The sequence below is a fragment of the Cherax quadricarinatus genome, chromosome 32, assembly GCF_038502225.1.
Source record: "Cherax quadricarinatus isolate ZL_2023a chromosome 32, ASM3850222v1, whole genome shotgun sequence".
In the NCBI taxonomy this organism is placed as follows: domain Eukaryota; kingdom Metazoa; phylum Arthropoda; class Malacostraca; order Decapoda; family Parastacidae; genus Cherax; species Cherax quadricarinatus.
The window spans coordinates 36,179,576-36,203,964 of record NC_091323.1 but is presented as its reverse complement, the minus strand read 5'-3'; the positions used below and the strand labels follow the sequence as shown (position 1 = coordinate 36,203,964).

Below are 24,389 nucleotides of genomic sequence, written 5' to 3'. Positions count from 1 at the left end.
TAGGCCTACTGGCCCATACTGGGCAGTTTTTGTTAATCCCAAACCCACTAAAAAAATGTTTTTCTTGCTTGGTCAAGCCATTATTAATGTTAACTCTTGTTATCTCAAGTTCAAGACCAAGATTATGTTCATGGATTAACATGGATTTCCTCGGATTATCTGGCGAACTGTTGCGCCGCTTCAGTTTAAAATATTGAGGACGAGTGTGACCTGAGGGATTTATTATTGTAGTAAGTGGAGTGAGGGATTTATTATTGTAGTAAGTGGAGTGAGGGATTTATTATTGTAGTAAGTGGAGTGAGGGATTTATTATTGTAGTAAGTGGAGTGAGGGATTTATTATTGTAGTAAGTGGAGTGAGGGATTTATTATTGTAGTAAGTGGAGTGAGGGATTTATTATTGTAGTAAGTGGAGTGAGGGATTTATTATTGTAGTAAGTGGAGTGTGTGACACTTGGTCAGCTTTATTCTTGAAATGTTTCGCCCTCACCATAAGCTTCTTCAGTGGAATATACAGGAAAATTATTTTGGAGACTTGTTTGGGGGAGGGAGGGGGGGGGGGTTGTAGGTAATTTACACAATACATGTAATTGTACTTTTATACCTGTGTCTAAACTTACAACAGTAGTGTCGAGGTGCAGGTTATGAGATATAAGCAGGAAGGAGCACTGCAGGAGGTCTACTGGGTTATAGTAGGCAGGTCCTACCAGGTCCATCACCTGGTAGGACCTGGAAAAGTTTTCAAGATACCCAAATGTTGAACAAGTGGATCAATTATCATCTTGTTGCTTTTCTCAACCATTTACTCTCATTATTGTAGTTAACTGCATAAGAAGTCCTAATTAATAGTCTATGTCTAGTTTTTAGGTAACTTTTAAGTCTTATGATTAGTTGCCATAAATACATTGTATAATGGTGGTTTTCTTTTATGCCTGCCCAATGTATTAATTCATGTAAATTATCTTATTTGTACTGCATGAAGAAATAAAAAAATTATTGATGTGATTACTAATAGTCTATGTCTAGTTTTTAGGTAACTTTTAAGTCTTATGATTAATTCTCTAGGTGGTCAGTCCCTCAGCCTGGTGAAGAGTTCAGCTCCATAGCCTGGAACAAGAGCTGACAGTTAGCTTAGGTAAGACCAGTCAGGAAACATGACGAGTGTTTCCTGACGTGTGTCTTAGTCTTACTGGAATAGACTCCCTGCACATGTCAAGACCTGTCTTTGCTTGAGCCACTTCAAGAAGACAGCTAAAATGTACCTCATGGATAAGGCTACAGGAAGGAAGGAGAGTGATTTATTGTATGAAAATAACTGATTTTACCTCTCCCACTGGTATATCTTCTATTAATGTAACTGCTTTTATATAGTCTTTATAGACTTTTTTGGGTTATCCTAGGTTCTCTACACATATGCTGCTATGTATGATAATTCTATGTAACTGTATTTGTGTATACCTGAATAAACTTACTTACTTACTTACTTATAGTCAAGATACTTACCTATTTTTAACTTCTAAATATAAATAATAATCACAAGGACCACAATAGAAATAAGTTACTCTGACTGACTTTTTTGGGTTATCCTTGGTCCCTACACATATACTGCTCTGTATGATAATCTATGAAATTATGTATACCTCAATAAACTTACTTACCTACAGCTGGAGCTTTTGGTCATATGACTGAGACTTTTCCCTGGGTTACCCATCCACCCCTCGAAAAATTCAAATTAATTTCTTCCAGTATGTGAAGCTGAAGCATGAGAATAGACTTTATATACTGACAAAGGTGAGACATGAAGAGTCTTGAAGACATCGCAGGAGGCTAGGACTAAGTGTTGAACGTACGTCTTGCTTGTAGGTCTTGTATACCATTTTCATAATTAGTGTATTGGGTGCTCGAAACCGCTCGTATGGAGCTCTGCATGACCCCTACAGGTATAACACTCCCCATAAGTATATATAATGGTCACATTATTGGTCATGCAGTTAGTGGAAGCTGTTAACATTACTCGGATTGTCACCAAAACAACAAGTGAACACATGAGCCTTGATGCTAGTGGAGAACTCTTGATCTAAGAAATTGAAGGTTCCGTGGATCAAACCTGATTACTTCCCATTCCCCAAACACTATGACACTTGTAGGTTTAGCTCTTTCCTAATGGTAATAACTTGCATTGCTTTATTTAATTGGCCTCTCAAGGTAGGTTCCCATGTGCCTCTTGATCATATTGCCATAATTTTATTGAAGATGAACTTAACAAAGTTCTGTACCTGTGTTCTGATTTCACTTTGCTTTAGGTTTTATACTGCTTTAATATTGTATTTTGTGTTTTTAACCAGTTAATAGGAAGATATTACAATTTCTTCATGCATTAGTTACTAGTGAGAATAGTATCTGCTATAATTTTCAGGGCATTGTGTGTAAAAACATGGCACTTACTTAACCTGTCTAGCCACATGCTGATTCCAACATACAGAGTGCGAACATTAGATACACGAATGGTAAGCCTAGAAATATAATAAGGATAATAAACTACTGTATACTATTTAAATTGATTAGTGACCTCTCACTTCAGTGGTTAACGCACTGGCCTGTGAGTTGTGGGGCTCGCCTGGCGTGATTTCTGTGGTTTATTCTGTTACTTATTACTGTCCCATTAAGGGAGATGTCTTGATGCTAGTGAAGGGCTCTTGATCCAATGAAATGGACCTATCTGTCCTTTCCTTGAACTTGATTACCTCCCATCCTCCAGGTGCAGTATGACCCCTATGGGTTTAGTGCTTCCCTCTCCTCCATGAATGTAGTAATTTTATAATTTGTGTTCCAGATCCAACAATATGGGGAGTTCCAATCCACAAATTAAGAACTTCATCAGCATTGCATATGACTATCGTCGAAGCAAGACTGACAAAAATCTCATTCAACTTCAGCGTCACCTTCAGGTAAGCTAAGAGGATAAATATGCATTGTATATGTGGAGAAATTAATGCTGTATATCATATGTATATACAGTGGACCCCCGCATAACGATCACCTCCGAATGCGACCAATTATGTAAGTGTATTTATGTAAGTGCGTTTGTGCGTGTATGTTTGGGGGTCTGAAATGGACTAATCTACTTCACAATATTCCTTATGGGAACAAATTCGGTCAGTACTGGCACCTGAACATACTTCTGGAGTGAAAAATATCGTTAACCGGGGTCCACTGTATATCCTTTAACTTCATTTACAAATAATGCAATAATGAATGTAGTATATTTATTTATGTACATAGATAGGGGGGCAATGTGGCAGATGTTGCAAGTGTATGATGTAGGAGGTAGGTTACTGAAAGCAGTGAAGAGTTTTTACGAGGATAGTGAGGCTCAAGTTAGAGTATGTAGGAAAGAGGGAAATTTTTTCCCAGTAAAAGTAGGCCTTAGACAAGGATGTGTGATGTCACCGTGGTTGTTTAATATATTTATAGATGGGGTTGTAAGAGAAGTAAATGCGGGGGTCTTGGCAAGAGGCGTGGAGTTAAAAGATAAAGAATCACACACAAAGTGGGAGTTGTCACAGCTGCTCTTTGCTGATGACACTGTGCTCTTGGGAGATTCTGAAGAGAAGTTGCAGAGATTGGTGGATGAATTTGGTAGGGTGTGCAAAAGAAGAAAATTAAAGGTGAATACAGGAAAGAGTAAGGTTATGAGGATAACAAAAGGATTAGGTGATGAAAGATTGAATATCAGATTGGAGGGAGAGAGTATGGAGGAGGTGAACGTATTCAGATATTTGTTATTTAGTTAAGAATGCTGTACTGTATCACTAATGATAAATTAGTACTATAGGCAAGCCCCACTTATACAGCAGGTTAGGTTCCGGGTTACTGCTGTAAAGTGAAATTCCCTTATTTCACTTTCAAATGCATATAAAAGCCTGATAACATGTTTACACTATCATATATTAAGTGAGCAGTAGAGCTAGGCCTAAAAAATGCATATACAGTACATAACTTTTTTTTAACAATGTTCACAAATTTTTGTTTGAATAATAGAATGTGTTTTAGTCCTCTTATCTGTTAACAGTGAATATCACCTCTGGAATTTTTACACGATGGTCAACTTGCAGATCCTGTCAGTGGTGAATGACTTGAGTATATTTGAGCCAACAAATGTGGAGACTCTGGAATTTTATGTATGCCTGGAGCAGTTTCTTAACCCATTAGATGCCAAGTCACCAGTGGTATGGAAGGTCATTGCACTTCTCATTCACATTTGCCATTCCCCATCAATCCGAACGGCGCTCAGGTGAGACTGATGAAGAGGTTTAATTTTAACCTTTTGATGTAATTTTTCATTAGCTATTTATGATTATTACCCAGCCTGATAAAGATGGGCAAAAAAATTTAGCACACTGCATGCAAGTCATTCATTTCATAGTTAAATAAAAGTGCACAGATTTTTGGAATCGTGAGATGTGTAAAATGTTATAGTATGTAGTCCAAAACCTATCCTGGAATGATATGTGAATACTGAATAAATAATGCCCTTTAATGTAATCTGTAAGCTGATAAATTACATTGTTTTACCTGGTTGGTAAGCCTGAAACCCATTTGAAACTTTATCATTTATGAAGTTCCCATGCTTCATTAAAGTGACTTATTTATTACTAAAATTATTGTTTTTCTTAAATGACAAATTTATTATACTGTTAATATGAAAGTGTACAGAATTATACCCTTATCTAAATAATTTTTTCTAATTAGATCAAAAGACCAATTTGTTAAATTAGTAATTTTTAATAGGAATAGTAACTGGATTTTTCCACTTTAGTAGTTCAGTTTATTTTTAGCTAATGAAACTGACTACTTGTGTGTATAATTTGGGTGCTTGATCAGTTGTGAATTGGTCAAATAATTAATGTTCTAAATGTTGAAGAACTGCTCTTCTTGTTTAGAATAATATTCAGTAAATCTTCAATTTAATGGACCTTGACTTTGCAGACGTCAGAATTTTTTTTAACGCACTGGTCATCCCCCACCATGGCAGGGTGATCCCAAAAAGAAAAACATTTTTTTTTTTTACATTTAGTAATTTGTATAAGAGAAGGGGTTACCAGTCCCTTGCTCCCTGCATTTTATTCGCCTTTTATGACACGTATGACTTATGGAGGAAAGATTCCAAGACTTCAAAAATATGGGGCAAAATCCACTGGGTCTCTCGATTCAGAGACTACAAACATTGTTCATTGATTAAAGAATTTTGCTCACAGTTCCCATTACTAGCCTTACACTCTCCTCTGTTAGTCCATTAAATCTAATTTATGCAAACATTAAGGGAACCAATTTTACTACACAATCCAAATTATTAATGCAGTGATACGGTGGGAGATGGCCAATGTGTTGAAAGAAAAAAAAATAGTGTGTACTGGTATACAATTATTCTTACCTTTAGTTATATCTCAAATGTTCATAATGATAAATATAATTGTTCAGTATCTTGTCAGAGGAGCTGTGGCCACTGAACCGAGTTTATTCATTGAAGATGTTTGATGCAAGCTCAGCTTCTATTCTAATGAATAGAATTGAATTTCTGATTAATGAATTTAGTTCCCTTAGTCATTATTTGCTATAGTGTAATTAGATATGCTTACAGTCCTTAAAAGGTTATGTTAATAACTGAAGCACTTACAACTGTACCATCATCTCAACTACTTCATATAGCATATAATGTTTAATTAATAGTTTTTTTATTTATTTTTCCTTTCATCTCCATGGGGAAGTGGAAAAGAATCCTTCCTCCATAAGCTATACATGTCATAAAAGGTGATTAATGTACTGTATCTGGTTGTTAAAAATATACTCGGCATCACTCAGATTTTGTAATCTGATCAAACTAGTAGTCTGCTGCTTTAACAAATGTAGCAACACTGAAGAATAAAAAAACATTTGGAAAATACTTTTGCAAATTATAGAATAACACTTCACTAGAAACAAATTAATCTTATTAAAGATGATAACACTGTATCTTCACTCAGGTAAAGTACTGATTGTGCAAATAAATTCTATAAGTTTTCATCCTCCATTGGGACTAGTCAAGCTTATGATATCCTGGAGACCCAAACCATTATTAAAACTATCTTTCCATATAAGTCTCTGCCTTCTACCCAAACACTACTTTTCTTATGTAATTTGTGTTTTGGCCCATGTGTACTTAAAGGAAAATGGAAGTTATTGTAATTTTCTTAATTTTTTCCTCTGTTATTTTGAATGATTTTTATTATGCAATAATTTGATTTAAAAGTCATGCAGTATCTGTTATGCAGTATTAATATATTTTTCTTAGAGATGATATCAAGTTTGTTCCCATACTGAGCGACTTTTTAGTGGAGTCAAAGCTTAGCAAAGACAAGTCGCTCAAGACTTTGAACCTCATTGAAGAGATTTCTTACAAATTAAAGGTTAGTGTATAAGTTGTCTTTCATGTCTCCCTCCCTCAGTATTTACAGGTTGGCCATCACTAATCCGGCAATCAGTTATCCAGTTCCATCGGTAATCCGGCACTAATTTCAGCTAGCATAATTTCAAATTTCATCATTATACTGACTCAGAAATTGTGCAGATGGTTGTAAATCCACAGCAGCAAGCCAGTGGAGGAGAAAGCAGTGATGAAAATGAGGAAGATGTAGCAGAAGGATTCTCTGTTGATAGGTTAAGTGTAGTATTCTAACTTAACCACTCTGTAATCAGGCAAACTCACTAATCCGGCACACTGCAGGACCCACTGATGCCAGATTAGTGATGGCTAACCTGTATTTTTTTTTTAACTCAGATTATATTTTCATTTCTTTTATTTCACTTTGCTATAAACTTCATCTGTTTGCATCCTTGTGTCATTTGTTATTTGAGGAAATGAAATAGCTGTATTGGGAAAGAAAAAATAATAAAAACAGTAGAAATAAACTTTTACATCTATTTTTTCATTCCAGTAGTATGTTCAGGTGCCAGTACTGACCGAATTTTTTCCCATAAGGAATATTGTGAAGTAGATTAGTCCATTTCAGACCCCCAAACATACACGTACAAACGCACTTACATAAATACACTTACATAATTGGTCACATTTGGAGGTAATCGTTATGCGGGGGTCCACTGTACATCTATTGTGTAATTATTTATTAAAGTTTGCCATTGCATATAAGAAACTTTGTATGCATGTTTTTGTTTCAGCAGAATCCCAAAAATATATGTATGCACATTATTTGTTTGAGCTATTTAAGTACACATACTGTATTTCTGATTGACATGCATATACACAGTCATCAAGAACACAGGATAATCTTGAATATCAAATATGAAGACATAAGAGATGATAGGCTGTTAGGCACTGGCAGAATTATTCTGGAACTCCCCAATAACCCCCCAAAAAAAAAATTCAGATTTTACGTACAGAGGCATGGGTGCTGAAGCTGGTACCTTACCTGGTGGAACACATCACAGAGGGAAACAGTGGTGATGACCTCCTAGTGCCATCTCTAACCACACTTGCCAACCTCTGCAGGTCTAACCCACCAGTTCTTTCTTGCCTTCGCAGTATGGGAAACAACAAGGTGATTTCCAGTAATGTATATATTTTGTATCTCTTGTCCAATGGTTTTCAGAAATGGAGAAATCAGTCAGTGAATGCTTTTCCACTGGGCAAGTGCATGAATATGTAAGTTTTTATCTTGTTTAAATATATTTTATAAGGGTTGTATTAAAACAGCATGATTCTGGCTAGACAGCAACAGAATGTGTCAGTATGTTTCCTCTTGTTGGGTTATCCTACCTCCATTGAAGATGGCCAGTGTATGAAAAATAAAGAGTAACCAGGGTGTGGGAGGGGTACTTAAATCCTTTTTAAATGTAGAGTTCAGTGTGGGCTGCACTGGTAATGAGCATAAGGTATTGATCCCAGTTGTCATATGTACCATATTTATGATGCCAGTTTTCTTAGGTTTGGATAATTAAAACAAATGAGAGCAGTAGAGATGAACAATATACAAAATACAATTAAATAAGAATCAAGACACAAGATGAGTGTTTATGTGGAGTAAGGAACTCCCAGGATAATGGAGGGATCAGAGTAGAATGCTCAAGATGCCAGCTGTATCTATACATGTTAACGGATTATACTACCGTGTAGGCTAGAGTAGCCATTTCACAAAGTTTTACTATCCCAGCTTTGCGAAGTTTCTGGGTACAATGTTTTATGATTTTAGAATGGATGGTGTAACATGCATATGATAGTATTGTCCTGGTTGCAGGGACAGATCACAGAAATGATTGGTATATGAAGTGAAGGATACTTTTGTAGGATTTCTTGTTAGGGCTAAAACTGATAGAAGGATTTTGGAATGTGTATTGGAAATATATTGTGGTAGAGGATGTGAGAGTAAAGGTAGGTATAGACTTCACCCAACAGATAAGACAACACAAGAAAAATACTTTCCAAAATGGGAGAAGACTAATAATGTTTTGCTCAGTCTTAGACTTTCTCATATTAAAATTATGACTCAGTGTAAGTTCCTGACTGGGCAGAAAGTCATTAAATAGTTTTTTCATAAGTCTGTTCTTTTTAGCAATCATGAATCTTTACTTTGAATCAGTGGGTGTTGCATCTGTGATATACCTTAATTATCAATGAAAACTGTTAAGATAGTAGGTAGGTTACCCTTATAGAAATAATTACATCAGAAATAACATATACTGTATAGAGTGTAGAAATCTTTGGTCAAACTTTGTTACATTAATGAACCTGTTATCATTTTTAAGGCCCTGGTACAGAAGCTGACTGACATGAAAACAGCTACAATCAACATTAAGTTGCTGGCTTCAGAGCTAATGTTCTACCTGGACTTGAAAGTTACTGATCTCGGCTTCAACCTTGTAAGTGAATTGACATTTTCTTCAGTTGGAAATTTCTAATACATTAAATAATATTAGCAAGATTTATTGCAATGATGCCTCATTAGCTATGAGTAATATGCCAAAGAAAATTTTGGACTACTGTAAGAGTAAATTATAGACCACTGTATAATTATCTCATTTACATATTTATTTTATTGCTTTTGCCAATTATATCAGCTATTTATTTCCTTAATCTGTTTTTTCTCATTCTCAGATTAAACATATTTTGGATTTAGTTTTCACCGCAGCAACTGAAGGTTTAATGGAAAATAATCTATCTTGGCTTCGATTGGCTGCGGACGTATTTGGGGAACTTACATCATATCCAATTATAGAAGACCACCTGAGAGAGTAAGCTTATAACGTGGTTTGCTGTAAATCTAAATGTGATTTATTGTTAGATGTTAGCTACATATGTAGATGGCTACTTCATTGCTTTCATTTAGTAATAAATCAATAAGATTGAAAATTGACCACTCCACTTTAAAATTTTTTTTTACATGTATTAAAGGTAGAATTTCTGAAATAAAAGCAGTTTTACATATAAAGAAATGATGAATTTTGGCACAGGTACAAAAGCTACACTTCTTATTTACAACCATTACTCAATGGTATGATTGCTGAGAGCCCAGAGCCACTTGTTGAAGTACTACTGGATCTTTTTTGCTACCTTATTGAGCTTGACTATACAGAACTACATCCACTCTACAATGAAATATTTTCTAAGTAAGTTATACTCTTCAAATTTTTTTAGTTATCCCTTAAAGGTTATCTTTATGGGATTGAAAGAATGCATCGTTTATTTTAGTAAGTTTTTTGGCTCCAGATTTTTAACACTGGTTTATTGTTAATAGGGAAGGGGTCAGTGCAACAGGACTCGAGTCCTGCAGGTGGGAAGTACAGTGCCTGCACTCTAAAGGAGGGGTTTGGATATTTGCTGTTGAGAGGGACACATAAACTGTCGTATCTGTATGCCTCTGGCAAGACAGTGATAGTGTGAATGATGGTGAAAGTGTTTCTTTTTTGGGTCACCCTGCCTCGGTGGGAGACAGCCAGCATGTTAAAAAAAATTTTTTTGGTTTTGGTTTTTATGCAATAACTGACTGGCCTCAAGCTTTTACTCTCTTACTGTCGGGACACTTGGAATTAAAAGTGAAGACACTGTTGGGATTTTTTTTTTTTTTTAATTATTTTGGAATGGTAGAGAATAATTTTCTGAAGATAATGACACCAAAAATACAGAATTTTATGAAAAACTTATGAAATTACATAGGCACAAAGTTTATGTTCTGGATACAATTTGTGCATCAGAGATTTCACCCACTATGAGTCCTATTTTAAGCAAGTTCCATTGCTCAGTTTTGCCAAAAAAAATTACATGAATTTTTATTTGACATCTTTCTGGAATATAAAAATGAACCCAAATCTTAATTTTTTAGTATATGTGCAAGATGTTGTATGGTATAAACCTTGGTAATAAATACCGACAAGTTGGTTTAGAAAGACACGTAAGCAAACACTATGGCATATTTATTAGAAAATGTTTCGGTCCTGGGACCTTGATCACGGTCCCAGGACCGAAACGTTATCTAATAAATATGTCATAGTGTTTGATTACGTGTCTTTCTAAACCAAGATGTTGTATATGTTGCAGATTCTAGAGTCACAATCTCTAGGAATGTAACTCCCTCAAATTTGAGGAGCACATTAACTGTACAGGTACAGTATAAAGTTAGTGCAACTACCTCTTAAACCTAATATTGGCTTTGCATTCTTAATTTTTATTCACAAAAGTGTATCTTGTATACCTTGTAATTAATTACAGATTGTTCTTAATTAGGGCAATGATGTGGATGAATTCAGAGCAGAGCGGTGTAGCAGCTGTGAAAGTTATACAGAGCCTCATTACTGTAATGAATGATTCAGTCAACTTGGATCATCTTGAGAACTTCATTGGTGCTGTTGCAGTATGTACCGAGCTCACAATCATTGATACTTTGTCGTTAATTTGTAATTTATTTACCAAGCTAATAAATTTCAAATTAAAATAATTCTTATGCTTTTCTCAGTACACTATGCTATACAGTATTTGGTTTTCCTGTAGCTGTAATTTTATAGCTTATAATACTGACCTGTAGTTCTACTGTTGACTCAAAATTTGTTACAGGAGTCGTTAATGTTTGATGAGGACGTCAGCATAACCCATAATCGACTGCACCGCATCACTGCTACCTTAGCAATGCTAGAAGGACTCTGCAATCGTGAAACATCTTATCGCCTTAAGTTAGCAGTTCAGTTACAGCCTTCAGTGTTCTCATCTCTCTTGAGAAAAATTCTGATTATTGAAGCTTCTTTACCTTTGGGAAACTCCTTAGCTCAGTCTTACTCTGATTATGAGTCAAATGCCAGCAGGTAAGTTTTTTCTTTTTTCACACCGGCCATCTTCCACCAAGGCAAGGTTACCTGACATAGGAAAAAATATTTTTCACTTTTTTCAAGGTATTGTTAACTTTCATTTTAGCTTACTGTGTGTCAATCTGATGAACCATAACTTTAGTTTTTGAGACTCCAAGTCTTATTTATTTAGACTTTCAAATTAGCTGGACAAAACTTCAGGCTATTTTGGCCCCACTCCTAAATAAGAAATTAAGTAAAAAATAAGAAATCAGTTGAAATGTTGCAATCCAAGAAATAATGTTGATCTAAGATATATTGTACTAATGATCTTCATTCCTTGATGCCACTGAAGGTATTTTGATCCAAGGAATTGAAGCTACCCTCCACTTCCTAGGATCACATCTTATTTCTTCCCATTCCTCAGGCATTATGATCCCTACAGGTTTAGCACTGTCCCGTAATTTTAATAATAATGATCTCAATAGCTGCCAACCTTTGGTTTCATTATTTATTTGGGAAACATCAGGTTCTTTTGCTAATGTGTAATAAATCTCTTAATTTTTCCTAAAGATATTCTGTATGCAGTTACAAGACCTACCAGGATCTCTCAATCATCTCAGGAAATATGCTGAGTGCCAGCTTAATGGAGGCTGTTTCACAGTCAGTGATTCTTATTCTCACAGTGGTCAAACTTCTTGGTTCACAGAATGCAGCATTTATGTTAGAGTATAGCCAGGTAAATTGTGACTTTTTTTCTGTTGCACATATGATTATTATTGCTGTATTGCAGTAATGGAAATTTTGCAGTGCACTCTAATATATTAATATTGCTGTACTGTTATTTGTTAATTATGCAAATTTCTTTAAATTGGCAGTTTTATTATTTTGTTTGCTTTATATTATTATATTACTAACTGTTAAACAGACCTAGCCTAAATTACTATCTGATATACATTCTTTAATTTAAGAGTACAACTTATTAGTCTTATGTTACACCACCACCTCATGTTCACACACAAATAGCAGTGAGTATGCAAATGCTGGATGCCAGAGAGACTTTATTGGCTTAACAAAAAAGCAGGTTTGTTTACATGTGACGGAAGCAGCAGAGTGCTCCATGATATCATGTTTATTTAAAATGCAAATGTTTTTGCTTTAATTTTCTCAGTAATTGTACATCCTTTTTATTCGAGTGCAAAACCTTCATTATGAGAGTGGAAAAGTTTACTGATGGGATTGTACAGTTCAGTACTTAATTCCTGTACTCTTTTATCTACTAGATGATTAATAACCCAGTACTGATGACCCATTTGGTTCGATGTGAGCGATCTAGCATCCCTGATCTTGTGGCCAGAGCTGTTACCATTGTAACCGAGGGAACTGTGCCTACTGAAAGGTAATTGTAGAACCTTTAAAAAAACTGATCACTTAAGCAGTAATGTAGACTAGAAAAAAATATTCATGTTATATTTTTGAAAAAGATTAAGTGTATAATTTATGTTGCTAGATATTAATATAATTAATGTAGAACAGGAGTACCAGTAAATATTTAGTGAAACTTCTACCAGTATGCACTTAGCATGAGCAACTTTATGCAAAGATGTGCATATCATAAATGTGAAGTAAAAATAGACTTATGGCAAGGACAGCCAACAATGATGTGGATAGAAACATACATGGACAAGTCATTTGTGGACAAAAATATGCTGGATAAGGAGCAATGTTCTGTGCTATAACACTGTTTCCATCTACATGTGTGAAGTAAATAATAAAAATATTCAATCATCTTTCAGTATGGGTGCATTAATAAAAGCAACAGAGGAAGCTAATGCCTCATCTCAGCCTTCAGTAAATATGGACAATGGTGATCACAAGGAAAGACTTTTCAGTTCTCAGTGTCATGCGCAGCTTTTCTCTGCCGGCTGTGAAGAGAATGTGGACATGATGATATCAAGGTTAAGGGGCACTGTTGATAAAATGGAGGTGAGGTTTTAAATATGCACTTAAACATTGAAGTCTGCAATATTTTTAGTCAAACAGTCACCAAGGAAGCTTGGAATTAGGCTATGCCACAAGAGTAGAAAAATACTTGATTCCACTCACAAGTAAACCTTTTATAATTGGGCAACCATAAGATTGTATTACATAATTGGAAAAATATAGTAACTAAATAAGTAAGCTTATTTAGGTACAAATACACATAAGTACAGTTATCATACATAGTGTAAATTACCTAGGATAACCCCAAAAAAAGTAACTTATGGTTTAAAATTAGAGCATTTGTCTATCTAGAAGATATGCAACTGGTCATGTTTGTAAATAAAAAAAAAAACATTCTGGTGGTTTAAAATAACTAAATTGTAGCTCTTGAAGTAGTAATGTATCATTTATACTAAAGTCAAACTTCAGTCTAAGAGTTTTGAAGCAAGTCCAAGAGAGAGAGAGAAACTAATAAAAAAAATTTTCAGCTGAAAGAGTGTGCTCTGACAGACATAATGGAAATGTATGAATACAAAATGGCAGCCATGGCCCATGTTGAGAAATCACTGCGGGATGCATTAACTGCAGCAGATGTTCAAAACCGTCAGACTCACCACTCATTACTGCAAACCAGAGTACAGGTGAGTGAGCACTTTACTAATTAGTATGTTGCCAGTTAACTTGTTTATCTTTGTATATTCATATCAGACTTCTATCTTAGTGTCAAGTGTTGTCATTAAGTGATTACTGTACCTGAAGTACTATATTTTGAATAGTTTGGCAGTTTGGAAGGATATGTTGTGTATCTTTATACACACATGCTTCTAAACTGTTGTATTCTGAGCACCTCTGCAAAAACAGTGATAATGTGTGAGTGTGGTGAAAGTGTTGAATGATGATGAAAGTATTTTCTTTTTGGGGATTTTCTTTCTTTTTGGGTCACCCTGCCTCAGTGGGAGACAACCGACTCGTTCAAAAAAAAAAAAATGTAAGTGGTAATGGTAAAGAAGTCATTGAATTTTCTAAGAAAACATTTTAGCTTAACATATACTGTAAATCATTTTTCAATTGCTGGGAATGCTGGTCTTTTCTTTTCTGTCTTAGAAACACCTAAGACAGTAGGTAAATCTTGCACACCACTTACATTCAGTATACACCTAATTTATTTCTTCTATGTGTATAGAGTACACCTAAGTTCATTTCTCCTGTGTGTTTCTTAATAGCTCTTATTCCTTTAATATTTCCTTTTCAATTCTCCATGGGAAAGTGGAACAGAATTCTTCCTCCGTAAGCCATGCGTGTTGTAAGAGGCGACTAAAATGCCGGGAGCAAGGGGCTAGTAACCCCTTCTCCTGTGTATATTACTAAATGTAAAAGGAGGAACTTTCCTTTTTCCTTTTGGGCCACCCCGCCTCGGTGGGATACGGCCGGTGTGTTGAAAGAAAGATGATGATGTTAATTACTTTGAGAAACCTAATTAAAACTACTACTACCAGAATGACCATCTGAGAAGTCTCCTGTGCTCATGGGAGGAGCGCTTGCAGATAGCTCAAAAGGAGAAAGCTGAAGTTCAAGCAAGCATCTCGCAAATTCAGAGCTCTGCCAGGCAGCTTCGAGAAAATTTCCGTCAGGTAAGCTTTAGCAATATAATTTCTCTTGCTGAATCATTTTGATTGCTCATACAAATGTGTTATTTGGTTTGTTGCGAGGTAAATGTGGGATGATGCCTACCTCTTAATTTTACCATATTTTTTTATATATATTAACAGATAAATTTTTAAAATTATGCAGTTAATAACTTATCATGGGCTAGTAATCCCTTCCCCTGTGTAAATTATTAAATGTAAAAAGAAGAAAAACTTTATGAAAGTGTTTCTTCGTCATCCTGCCTAGGTGGGAGATGGCTAGTTTGTTAAAATAAAAAGCTTCATTAATATTTTGGGTAATCAAATTATTTCTCCTAGGACAAAACAGAGTTAGAACGGCAAAAAATAGATTTGCAAAAGGAAGCATCATCACTGAGAGACCATCTAGATAATCGGGAGGAGAACATTCGTCGACTCCAGCGGCAGTTGGGCGATGCTCACAACGAGATAAAAAATTTACACAAGATAATTAAGGAAGAGCAGGAAAAGCACCAGAGTAAGTCCTGAATATCAAATAAAAACAAATTATTTTATATGATAATTGTTATACGATGAAGTGTTATTTGCTCTAAGCTTTCTTATTTATGAGAAGCCAACTTCTGTCTTATTCTAAGGTCATTTAAAATTTTCAATACACCTGTTAAAATTTTATATTGTGGGAAATGGATGGATGAAAACTATTAATTATTCAGGGAGATTCATCTACAAAAACTTGCTTTTGTGGTCACAGTGGGGCTCATGCTGATCTCCCTATGGTGTTTAAATAAACCTAGTTGGATGAATCTTATTGTAGTCAGCTGGCCCAGTGGCTTATGCACTGGCTTAGAGTTTTATGACTCGCTTGCCACGAGTTCTATCCCCACCCATTCCATGGTTTGTTTACTAATAGGGGAAATTTATAAATCTATAAAACTGTTTCTAGGTACTCAACTTACTATGTAAATGAGTTACATCCTTGTATACCAATTTTCAAAAAAGTTGTTTGTAACACAGGTCTGTTTTCCTATAGAAAACAATAGTACAAAGTTAATTATGCTTCACACATATTCATATCTATAGACTGGAGTTTGTAAAATTAGGTTTGGTTTCCTAAGTGCCCTGTCTGCAAAATATGGATTCACAAAATCGTAATGACACAATTGCAAACAAACCATACCATAGGTGGGGATAGAACCCACAGTCAGAGAGTCATAAAACTCCAGACCGACGCGTTAGCCAGTGGGCCAGCTGGTTACAATAAGATTCATCCAATTAGGTATATTTATACACCATAGGAAGGTTAGCATAGGCACCACTGTGACCACAAATGCAAGTTTTTACAGATGAATCTCCCACCAGCATGGCCATGATGAACTCTAGTTCAAGTCCCCTCAAAGCCGTCATCGTGGTATGGTATGGTTTGTTTGGAATCGTGTGATTACAATTTCGTGAGTCATGATGACAGCTTTGAGGGGACTTGAGCATGAGTTCATCACAGCCACGCTGGTTGGAGATTCGTCTGTAAAAAATTGCATTTGTGGTCACAGTGGTGCCTATGCTAACCTTCCTATGGTGTATAAATATACAAAGTTTGACGAATCTTATTGTAGTCAGCTGGCCCAGTGGCTAATGCATCAGTTTGGAGTTTTATGACTGACAATAGGTTCTATCCCCACGTGTGGTATGGTTTGTAAATATGGATATTTGTAGCTGGGCTTCTGTAAGTTAGGAGTTCATTTGTATGAAGACTTATTTTCAAGTGGAAAATTATTTGAAGTTTAGCACTGGTAGGATTGCTGTAACTCTCTCAAACATCAACTAATACCAGGCTTATCTTATTAATGCTTACTTATACAGTGACCCCCGACTTACGATGGCCTTGACCTACAATAAAACCGACATGATGCTTGTCAGCGTAAAAATTTTACCCTGACCTACATTGAAAAACTCGACTACATCATTCGTCCCGAACGCGGCCGTCTGGTCTGTTTGGCCTGAGCGTCTCAGCTGAGCTAGTGTGACATTGTTTACAAGCCAGGGCGGACGGTTGCATGCAAACATTCGATAAATTTTGTATTATTCCAGTGTTTTTAGTGCTTATAACTGCTAAATAAGCCACCATGGGCCCAAAGAAAGCTTTTAGTGCCAACCCTGTGGCAAAAAGGGTGAGAAATAATATTGAAATACACTATCGTACGTACCACAGTCAGCTGTACTATTCCAAGATGTGGAGAGACTGTTGTTGGTGTGGCTTATCGAGAATATCGAGAAACAATTAACCCTAGAGGGTTAGCCACCTAGGATAACCCAAGAAAGTCAGTGTCATTGAGGACTGTCTAACTTATTTCCATTGGGGTCCTTAATCTTGTCCCCCAGGATACGACCCATACCAGTTGGCTAACACCCAGGTGAACAGGAAAAAATGCCTGGAACTAGTTCTCATATTGGTGAATTTAAGGCCAGCAAAGTTTGGTTCGAGAGATTTAAGAATCATAGTGGCATACACAGTGTGATAAGGCCTGTTCTGGAAAAAAATGCCAAACAGGACCTACATTATGCAGGAGGAAAAGGCACTCCCAGGGCACAAACAGTGTCTGATCACTCATTACCACATCTTCAATAAAGGTAAGTGTCATTTATTCTTCATTTAGTACACTAGTACTTCTTTTTGTGTGTAGGAAAATGTGTATTTCATGTGGTAAAATTTTTTTTTTTTCATACTTTTGGGTGTCTTGAACGGATTAATTTGATTTCCATTATTTCTTATGGGGAAAATTAATTCGACTTACAGTAATTTCGTCTTACAATGTGCTCTCTGGAACGGATTAATATCGTAATTCGGGGGTCCACTGTATTGCATGTTTGTTCAGTAAGTTTCTCATTATTATAACAATAGAAGGGTTATTATATTCAGTGTGTTGTTTCCTACTATCCATTATCTTATTTATTTTAATTTTACATTTTTTTAACATACAGGCCATCTCCCACAAAGGTTGGGTGACCTGAAAAAGAAATACTTTTACCAATGTTCACTCCAATACTGTCTTGCCTGAGGCATCCTGATGCAACCATTCAGATGCTTCTCCAAACTACAGATATCCCCACCCCTCCAGAGTGCAGGCACTGTACTTCTAACCTCCAGGATTCAAGTCCAGCTAACCTGTTTCCCTGAATCCCTTCACAAAATGTTATCTTGCTCATAATCCAACAGCTCATCAAGTCCCACAAACCATTTGCGTCCACTCCTATTTAACACGATCACACATGTCTGCTAGATGTCCAACCTCCTCACACACAAAACCATCTTCACCCCCTCCCTTTATTTTACATACTAGTTTTTATTTTAAAATCCCTTTGCCTCACATATGCATTTGGTAACCTTTAACAATTAGACCTTGTGTTATTTGCCCAAGTCCAGTCTCCATTCTGACTTAATGTTTTTATAATATTTTTTCTTATTGTAGAGTTGCAAGATCAGAACCAAAAGTTAGAAGAAGAGCTTAAAAAAGGACGAAGAGAATATGATGATTTGCAGAAGGAAAACCAAAGGGTTGAGAAGTTGCAGCTGCAGCTGAAGAAAGAGGTAAAAATTTATTTTAATAATGAGCACCCCCTCCCTTTTTTTTTAATGAAAATTAATAATTGTAGGAACTTTCATATCAAAGCAAATTAGAGTGCATTTTATTGCATGGACACCAAAGGCATGGGAAAATATGCCAAAACAAATTAAAAACAAATCTTATTTTTTCCTTTGTTTTCATATATGCACAGACTAATACTGGTGTTTATTCAGTACATTATAAGTTGTAGGTTGGTAGACAGCAACCACCCAGGGAGCTACTACCGTCCTGCCAAGTGAGTGTAAAATGAGAGCCTGTAATTGTTTTACATGATGGTAGGACTGCTGGTGTCTTTTGTCTGTCTCATAAACATGCAAGATTGCAAGTACGTCTTGCTACTTCTACTTACACTTAGGTCACACTACACATACATGTACACATTTATTTATATACACTCATCTGGGTTTTCTTTGATTTTATCTTAATAGTTCTTGTGGTGTAAATATTATGCAGAAAATTCGGAGTGTGGAAATTAGGAGAAGGTGTGGAGTTAATAAAAGTATTAGTCAGAGGGCAGAAGAGGGGTTGTTGAGGTGGTTTGGTCATTTAGAGAGAATGGATCACAGTAGAATGACATGGAAAGCATATAAATCTATAGGGGAAGGAAGGCGGGGTAGGGGTCGTCCTCGAAAGGGTTGGAGAGAGGGGGTAAAGGAGGTTTTGTGGGTAAGGGGCTTGGACTTCCAGCAAGCGTGCGTGAGCGTGTTAGATAGGAGTGAATGGAGACGAATGGTACTTGGGACCTGACGATCTGTTGGAGTGTGAGCAGGGTAATATTTAGTGAAGGGATTCAGGGAAACCGGTTATTTTCATATAGTCGGACTTGAGTCCTGGAAATGGGAAGTACAATGCCTGCACTTTAAAGGAGGGGTTTGGGATATTGGCAGTTTGGAGGGATATGTTGTGTATCTTTATATGTTTATGCTTCTAGACTGTTGTATTCTGAGCACCTCTGCAAAAACAGTGATAATGTGCGAGTGTGGTGAAAGTGTTGAATGATGATGAAAGTATTTTCTTTTTGGGGATTTTCTTTCTTTTTTGGGTCACCCTGCCTCGGTGGGAGACGGCCGACTTGTTGAAAAAAAAAAAAAAAAAAAGTTCTTGTTCTTATTAATTTTCCTTTTATAACCATGGGGAAGTGAAATAAGAATCTTTCCTCCATAAGCCATGTGTGTTGTAAAAGTCAACTAAAATGCTGGGAACAATGGGCTAGTAACCAATTTTCTTGTATAGCATACTAAAAAGAAAAAGAAGAAAATTATCAAAGTGGGATGTTTGAATGTGTGTGGATGTTGTGCAAATGATAAGAAAGAGATGATTGTGGATGTTATGAATGAGAAGAAGCTGGATGTCCTGGCTTTAAGTGAAACAAAGCTGAAGGGGCTGGGTGAGTTTCAGTGGAGAGAAATAAATGGGATTAGGTCATGGGTTTCGAATAGAGTTAGAACTAAAGAAGGAGTAGCAATAATGTTGAAGGATAAGCTATGGCAGGAAAAGAGGGAGTATAAATGTATTAATTCAAGGATTATGTGGAGTAAAATGAAAGTTGGATGTGAAAAGTGGGTTATAGTAAGCATATATGCACCTGGAGAAAAGAGAAGTGTAGAGAGAGATTTTGGTTATTGTTGAGTGAATGTAGGGGTAAATGAAAATGGGGAGCCTTTAATTGAGCTAGGTGTAGAAAGAGGTTTGGTAATGAGTGATACATATTTTCTGAAAAAGAGGTTAAATAAATATACAAGGTATGATATAGCATGTAATGAAAGTAGTTTGTTAGATTGTGTATTGGTGGATAAAAGGTTGATGGGTAGGCTCCAGGATGTACATGTTTATAGAGGGGCAACTGATATATCAGATGATTATTTAGTTGTAGCTACAGTTAAAGAGGTAGTGGGAACAAGAGGAAAATGGAAACAACAAGTAAGAGGGAGGTGAAAGTGTATAAACTAAGGGAGGAGGTTGTTCGGGTGAGTTATAAGCAACTATTGGCAGAAAGGTGGGCTGGTGCAAGTATGAGAAGTGGGGGGAGGGGAGGGGTTGAAGAGGGTTGGAATAGTTTAAAAAAAAAAAAAGCAGTTTTAGAATTTGGGGCAGAAGTTTGTGGTTATAGGAGGGTGGGTGTAAAAGGAAAGAGGAGTGATTGGTGGAATGATGAAGTAAAGAGTGTGATAAAAGAGAAAAGGTAGCTTATGAGAGGTTTTTACAAACCAGAAGTGTTATAAGAAGAGCAAAGTATATGGAGAGTAAAAGAAAGTTGAAGAGAGTGGTGAAAGAGTGCAAGAGGAGAGCAGATAATAGAGTGGGAGAGGCACTGTCAAGAAATTTTGATGAAAATAAGAAAAAAATTTGGATTGAGTTAAACAAGTTAAGAAAGCCTAGGAAACGAATGGAGGTATTGGGTAGATGGCGAGAATATTTTGAGGAACTTTTAAATGTTGACGAAGAAAGGGAGGCGGTAATTTCATGCATTGGCCAGGGAGGTATACCATCTTGTAGGAGTGAAGAAGAGCAAGATGTGAGTGTGGGGGAGGTGCGTGAGGCATTACGGTGAATGAAAGGGGGTAAAGCAGCTGGAACTGATGGGATCATGACAGAAATGTTAAAAACAGGGGGTTATATATTGTTGGAGTGGTTGGTATTTTTGTTTAATAAATGTATGAAAGAGAGGAAGGTACCTAGGGATTGGCAGAGAGCATGTATAGTTCCTTTATATAAAGGGAAGGGGGACAAAATAGATTGTAAAAATTATAGAGGAATTAGTTTACTGAGTGTACCAGGAAAATTGTACAGTAGAGTTGTTACTGAAAGAATTAGAGGTAAGACAGAATGTAGGATTGTGGATGAGCAAGGAGGCTTTAGAGTGGGTAGGGAATGTGTAGATCAAGTGTTTACATTGAAGCATATATGTGAACAGTATTTAGATAAAGGTAGAGAAGTTTTCATTGCATTTATGGATTTAGAAAAGGCATATGATAGAGTGAATAAGGGGAGCATTGAGGCAGATGTTGCAAGTATATGGAATAGGTAGTAAGTTACTAAATGCTGTAAAGACTTTTTTTTACGAGGATAGTGAGGCTCAAGTTAGTGTGTAGAAGAGAGGGAGACTATTTCCCGGTAAAAGTAGGTCTTAGACAGGGATGTGTAATGTCACCATGGTTGTTTAATATGTATTTATAGATGGGGTTGTAAAAGAAGTAAATGCTAGGGTGTTCGGGAGAGGGGTGGGATTGAATTATGGGGACTCAAATACAAAATGAGAATTGACACAGTTACTTTTTGCTGACAATACTTTGCTTATGGGAGATTCTAAAGAAAAATTACAAAGGTTAATGGACGAGTTTGGAAGAGTGTGTAAAGGTAGAAACTTGAAAGTGAACATAGAAAAGAGTAAGGTGATGAGGGTACCAAATGATTTAGATAAAGAAAAATTGGATATCAAATTGGAGAGGAGTATGGAAGAAGTGAATGTTTTCAGATATTTGGGAGTTGAAGTGTCACCGGATGGATTTATGAAGGATGAGGTTAATCATAGAATTGATGAAGGAAAAAAGGTGACTGGTGCATTGAGGTATATGTGGAGACAAAAAACGTTATCTATGGAGGCAAAGAAGGGAATGTATGAAAGTATAGTGGTACCAACACTTTTATATGGGTGTGTATCTTTATACGTATATGCTTCTAAACTGTTGTATTCTGAGCACCTCTGCAAAAACAGTGATTATGTATGAGTGAGGTGAAAGTGTTGAATGATGATGAAAATATTTTCTTTTTGGGGATTTTCTTTCTTTTCGGGTCACCCTGTCTCAGTGGGAGACGGCCGACTTGTTAAAGAAAAAAGAAAAAAAAATTTAAAATCTTGTGAATGACACCATTAAGAACTTGTTTTAAATTAATTTGGCACGGGCAAGTTAACTCCATTCCTCTGACCATAGATTTGTTTTGTTTCGTTAACGCTATGCATTTTGTTAATTGTATTTTCTTTCCTCAGAATTCTGAATTAGAGTTGTTGATACGCAGTCATGAAGAATCCATGTCAGCGAAGGAAGCAGAGCTGGAGGAGATGACGAGGAAATTTAATGAACTAAAGCGCATCCAGGATATGATTCATAATATATCTTCTGGCAAATTGGGACTTTAATATTGAGTAATTTCTCATACCACACTCACTTAGGGTTCAGTACAGATAGCAATATTTTAGGGATAAATAAGCATATTAAAACTTAGTGAAGTTATATACAGCCTCTCCTCACTTAATGATGGAGTACCGTTCCTAAGACTACATTGGTAAATGAATTTGTTGCTAAGTGAGGAACATGCTATAATGGTAGTGGGTTTGTGTCAACCATCTTTGATATTGTTTTAATGTCTCCTTTGCACCATTTATAACATTTCTGGTATATTTTTAAAGATTTACACAGTAGTTTACTGTATGTTGTAATACACAGTATCGAGGAAATCAGCTCTAATATACATTATTTAGGTAAGCATACTGGTCAGAGAGCCCGTCATAAGTCCGAGTCATTGGTAAACAAGTACATAGCTAAGTGAGGAGAGGCTGTATATATATATATTTTTTTAAATAAACACATTTTGTACCAGTTAATAAGCATGCTTAGGGAGGTTTATATTTTGTACTGAAACTTTCTTATTATTGTGTATTAGTACTGGTAATTTCTTAAAAAATAAAAGTTAATACTTTTATCTGATTCTCCATGGGTGAGTGGAACAGAATTCTTCCTTCATAAGCCATGCGGCCATGCATGTCATAAGAGGCAACTAAAATACTGGGAGCAAGAGGCTAGTAACCCCTTCTTCTGTATATATTACTAAATTTAAAAGGAGAAACTTTTATTTTTCCTTTTGAGCCACCCTGCCTCGGTGGGATATGGCCAGTTTGTTGAAAGAAGAAGACTTTTATCTGACATTTCATTAACACTAGGAAATCCCTATAAGAAGGCTCTCATAAAGTGAGCAAATGGACAACAATTTAATGTCAATAAGATGAATTAAAAATAAAAGAGAATGATAATAGAGCACACCAAAAATATAGATAGTGTGATTAAGTATTAAATGGAGGAAAAGAGACATTATAACTACATATATACCAAGTAAAAAGAATAGAAAAATAAAAAAAAAATTCTTGCACCATCAACAAAGAAAGGTTATACAGTATACCATCATTTAGCATGGTAGTTACATTCCTGAAAATGCCATGTTAGGTAAAAATCGTGTTATTTGAACTGAAGAGCTTATGGGAAAAATAGGGTTACGCTCCTGTGAGTCCCCAAAAAGCCAAACAACTTTTTTTTAGGCCTCCACATCTTACAAAAATAAAAGTGAATATGTAGTTTTAGTTCATTGTTGTGATGTATTATGTTGTTTTTACTGCTTGTGACTACAGATGTAACAGAAATACAGTGGACCCTCAAAGAACGGCATTAATCCGTTCCAGAGGGCTTGCTGTTGGTCGAGTTAATTTTCCCTATAAGAAATTATGGAAATAGAATTAATCCGTTCCTGACACCCCAAAGTCTGATTTTTTTTTTTTACATGAAATATACATTTCCTTATATGGAAAGGAATGGGACATGCAAAATAAACAATAATTAAATGCCACATACCTTTATTGTGGAGTTGTTGATGAGTGATGTGCCAGCAGCAGGGGAAATTCAGAATTGTCTATTGCTTGGAAGGAGAATCCCCATCCAGAAGGACTTCAGGTACCAAGTCCTTTGGTGGGCTTACCTCCTTCCTTGGTTTTTTTAATGTCACTAGGACCAGCTTGAGAGTCACTTAACCCCTGTTGCACAAAATAGCTGTCCAGAGAGCTCTGT

General features: G+C 36.0%; 1 protein-coding gene across 4 annotated transcripts; it reads left to right on the top strand.

Moving 5' to 3' along the window:
* The first annotated feature begins 53 nt into the window (after window positions 1–53).
* LOC128690203 (protein CIP2A) lies at window positions 54–23,212 on the top strand. Of its 4 annotated transcripts, XM_053778764.2 has the most exons (19): window positions 54–230; window positions 1,065–1,134; window positions 2,833–2,947; window positions 4,115–4,293; window positions 6,331–6,445; window positions 7,424–7,594; window positions 8,799–8,912; window positions 9,148–9,284; window positions 9,504–9,659; window positions 10,774–10,900; window positions 11,101–11,345; window positions 11,901–12,066; window positions 12,611–12,726; window positions 13,124–13,313; window positions 13,799–13,951; window positions 14,807–14,941; window positions 15,275–15,452; window positions 18,400–18,518; window positions 22,544–23,212. In XM_053778764.2, the coding sequence occupies exons 3-19, from the start codon at window positions 2,843–2,845 to the stop codon at window positions 22,691–22,693; spliced, it is 2,556 nt and encodes an 851-aa protein (XP_053634739.1). In that variant the 5' UTR covers window positions 54–230; window positions 1,065–1,134; window positions 2,833–2,842; the 3' UTR covers window positions 22,694–23,212. The 4 variants fall into 4 exon arrangements, with proteins under 4 accessions (XP_053634739.1, XP_053634737.1, XP_053634738.1 ...); XM_053778762.2 differs by lacking the exon at window positions 1,065–1,134; XM_053778763.2 differs by lacking the exons at window positions 54–230; window positions 1,065–1,134 and adding an exon at window positions 393–433.
* Window positions 23,213–24,389: the final 1,177 nt, after the last annotated feature.

Coding starts and splice junctions, on each gene's coding strand:
- LOC128690203 (XM_053778762.2), top strand. CDS start 2,843: ATGGGGAGTTCCAATCCACAAATTAAGAACTTCATCAGCATTGCATAT. Junction 7,595..8,798: donor GCAGTATGGGAAACAACAAG/GTGATTTCCAGT, acceptor ATCATTTTTAAG/GCCCTGGTACAGAAGCTGAC. Junction 8,913..9,147: donor CTGATCTCGGCTTCAACCTT/GTAAGTGAATTG, acceptor TCTCATTCTCAG/ATTAAACATATTTTGGATTT.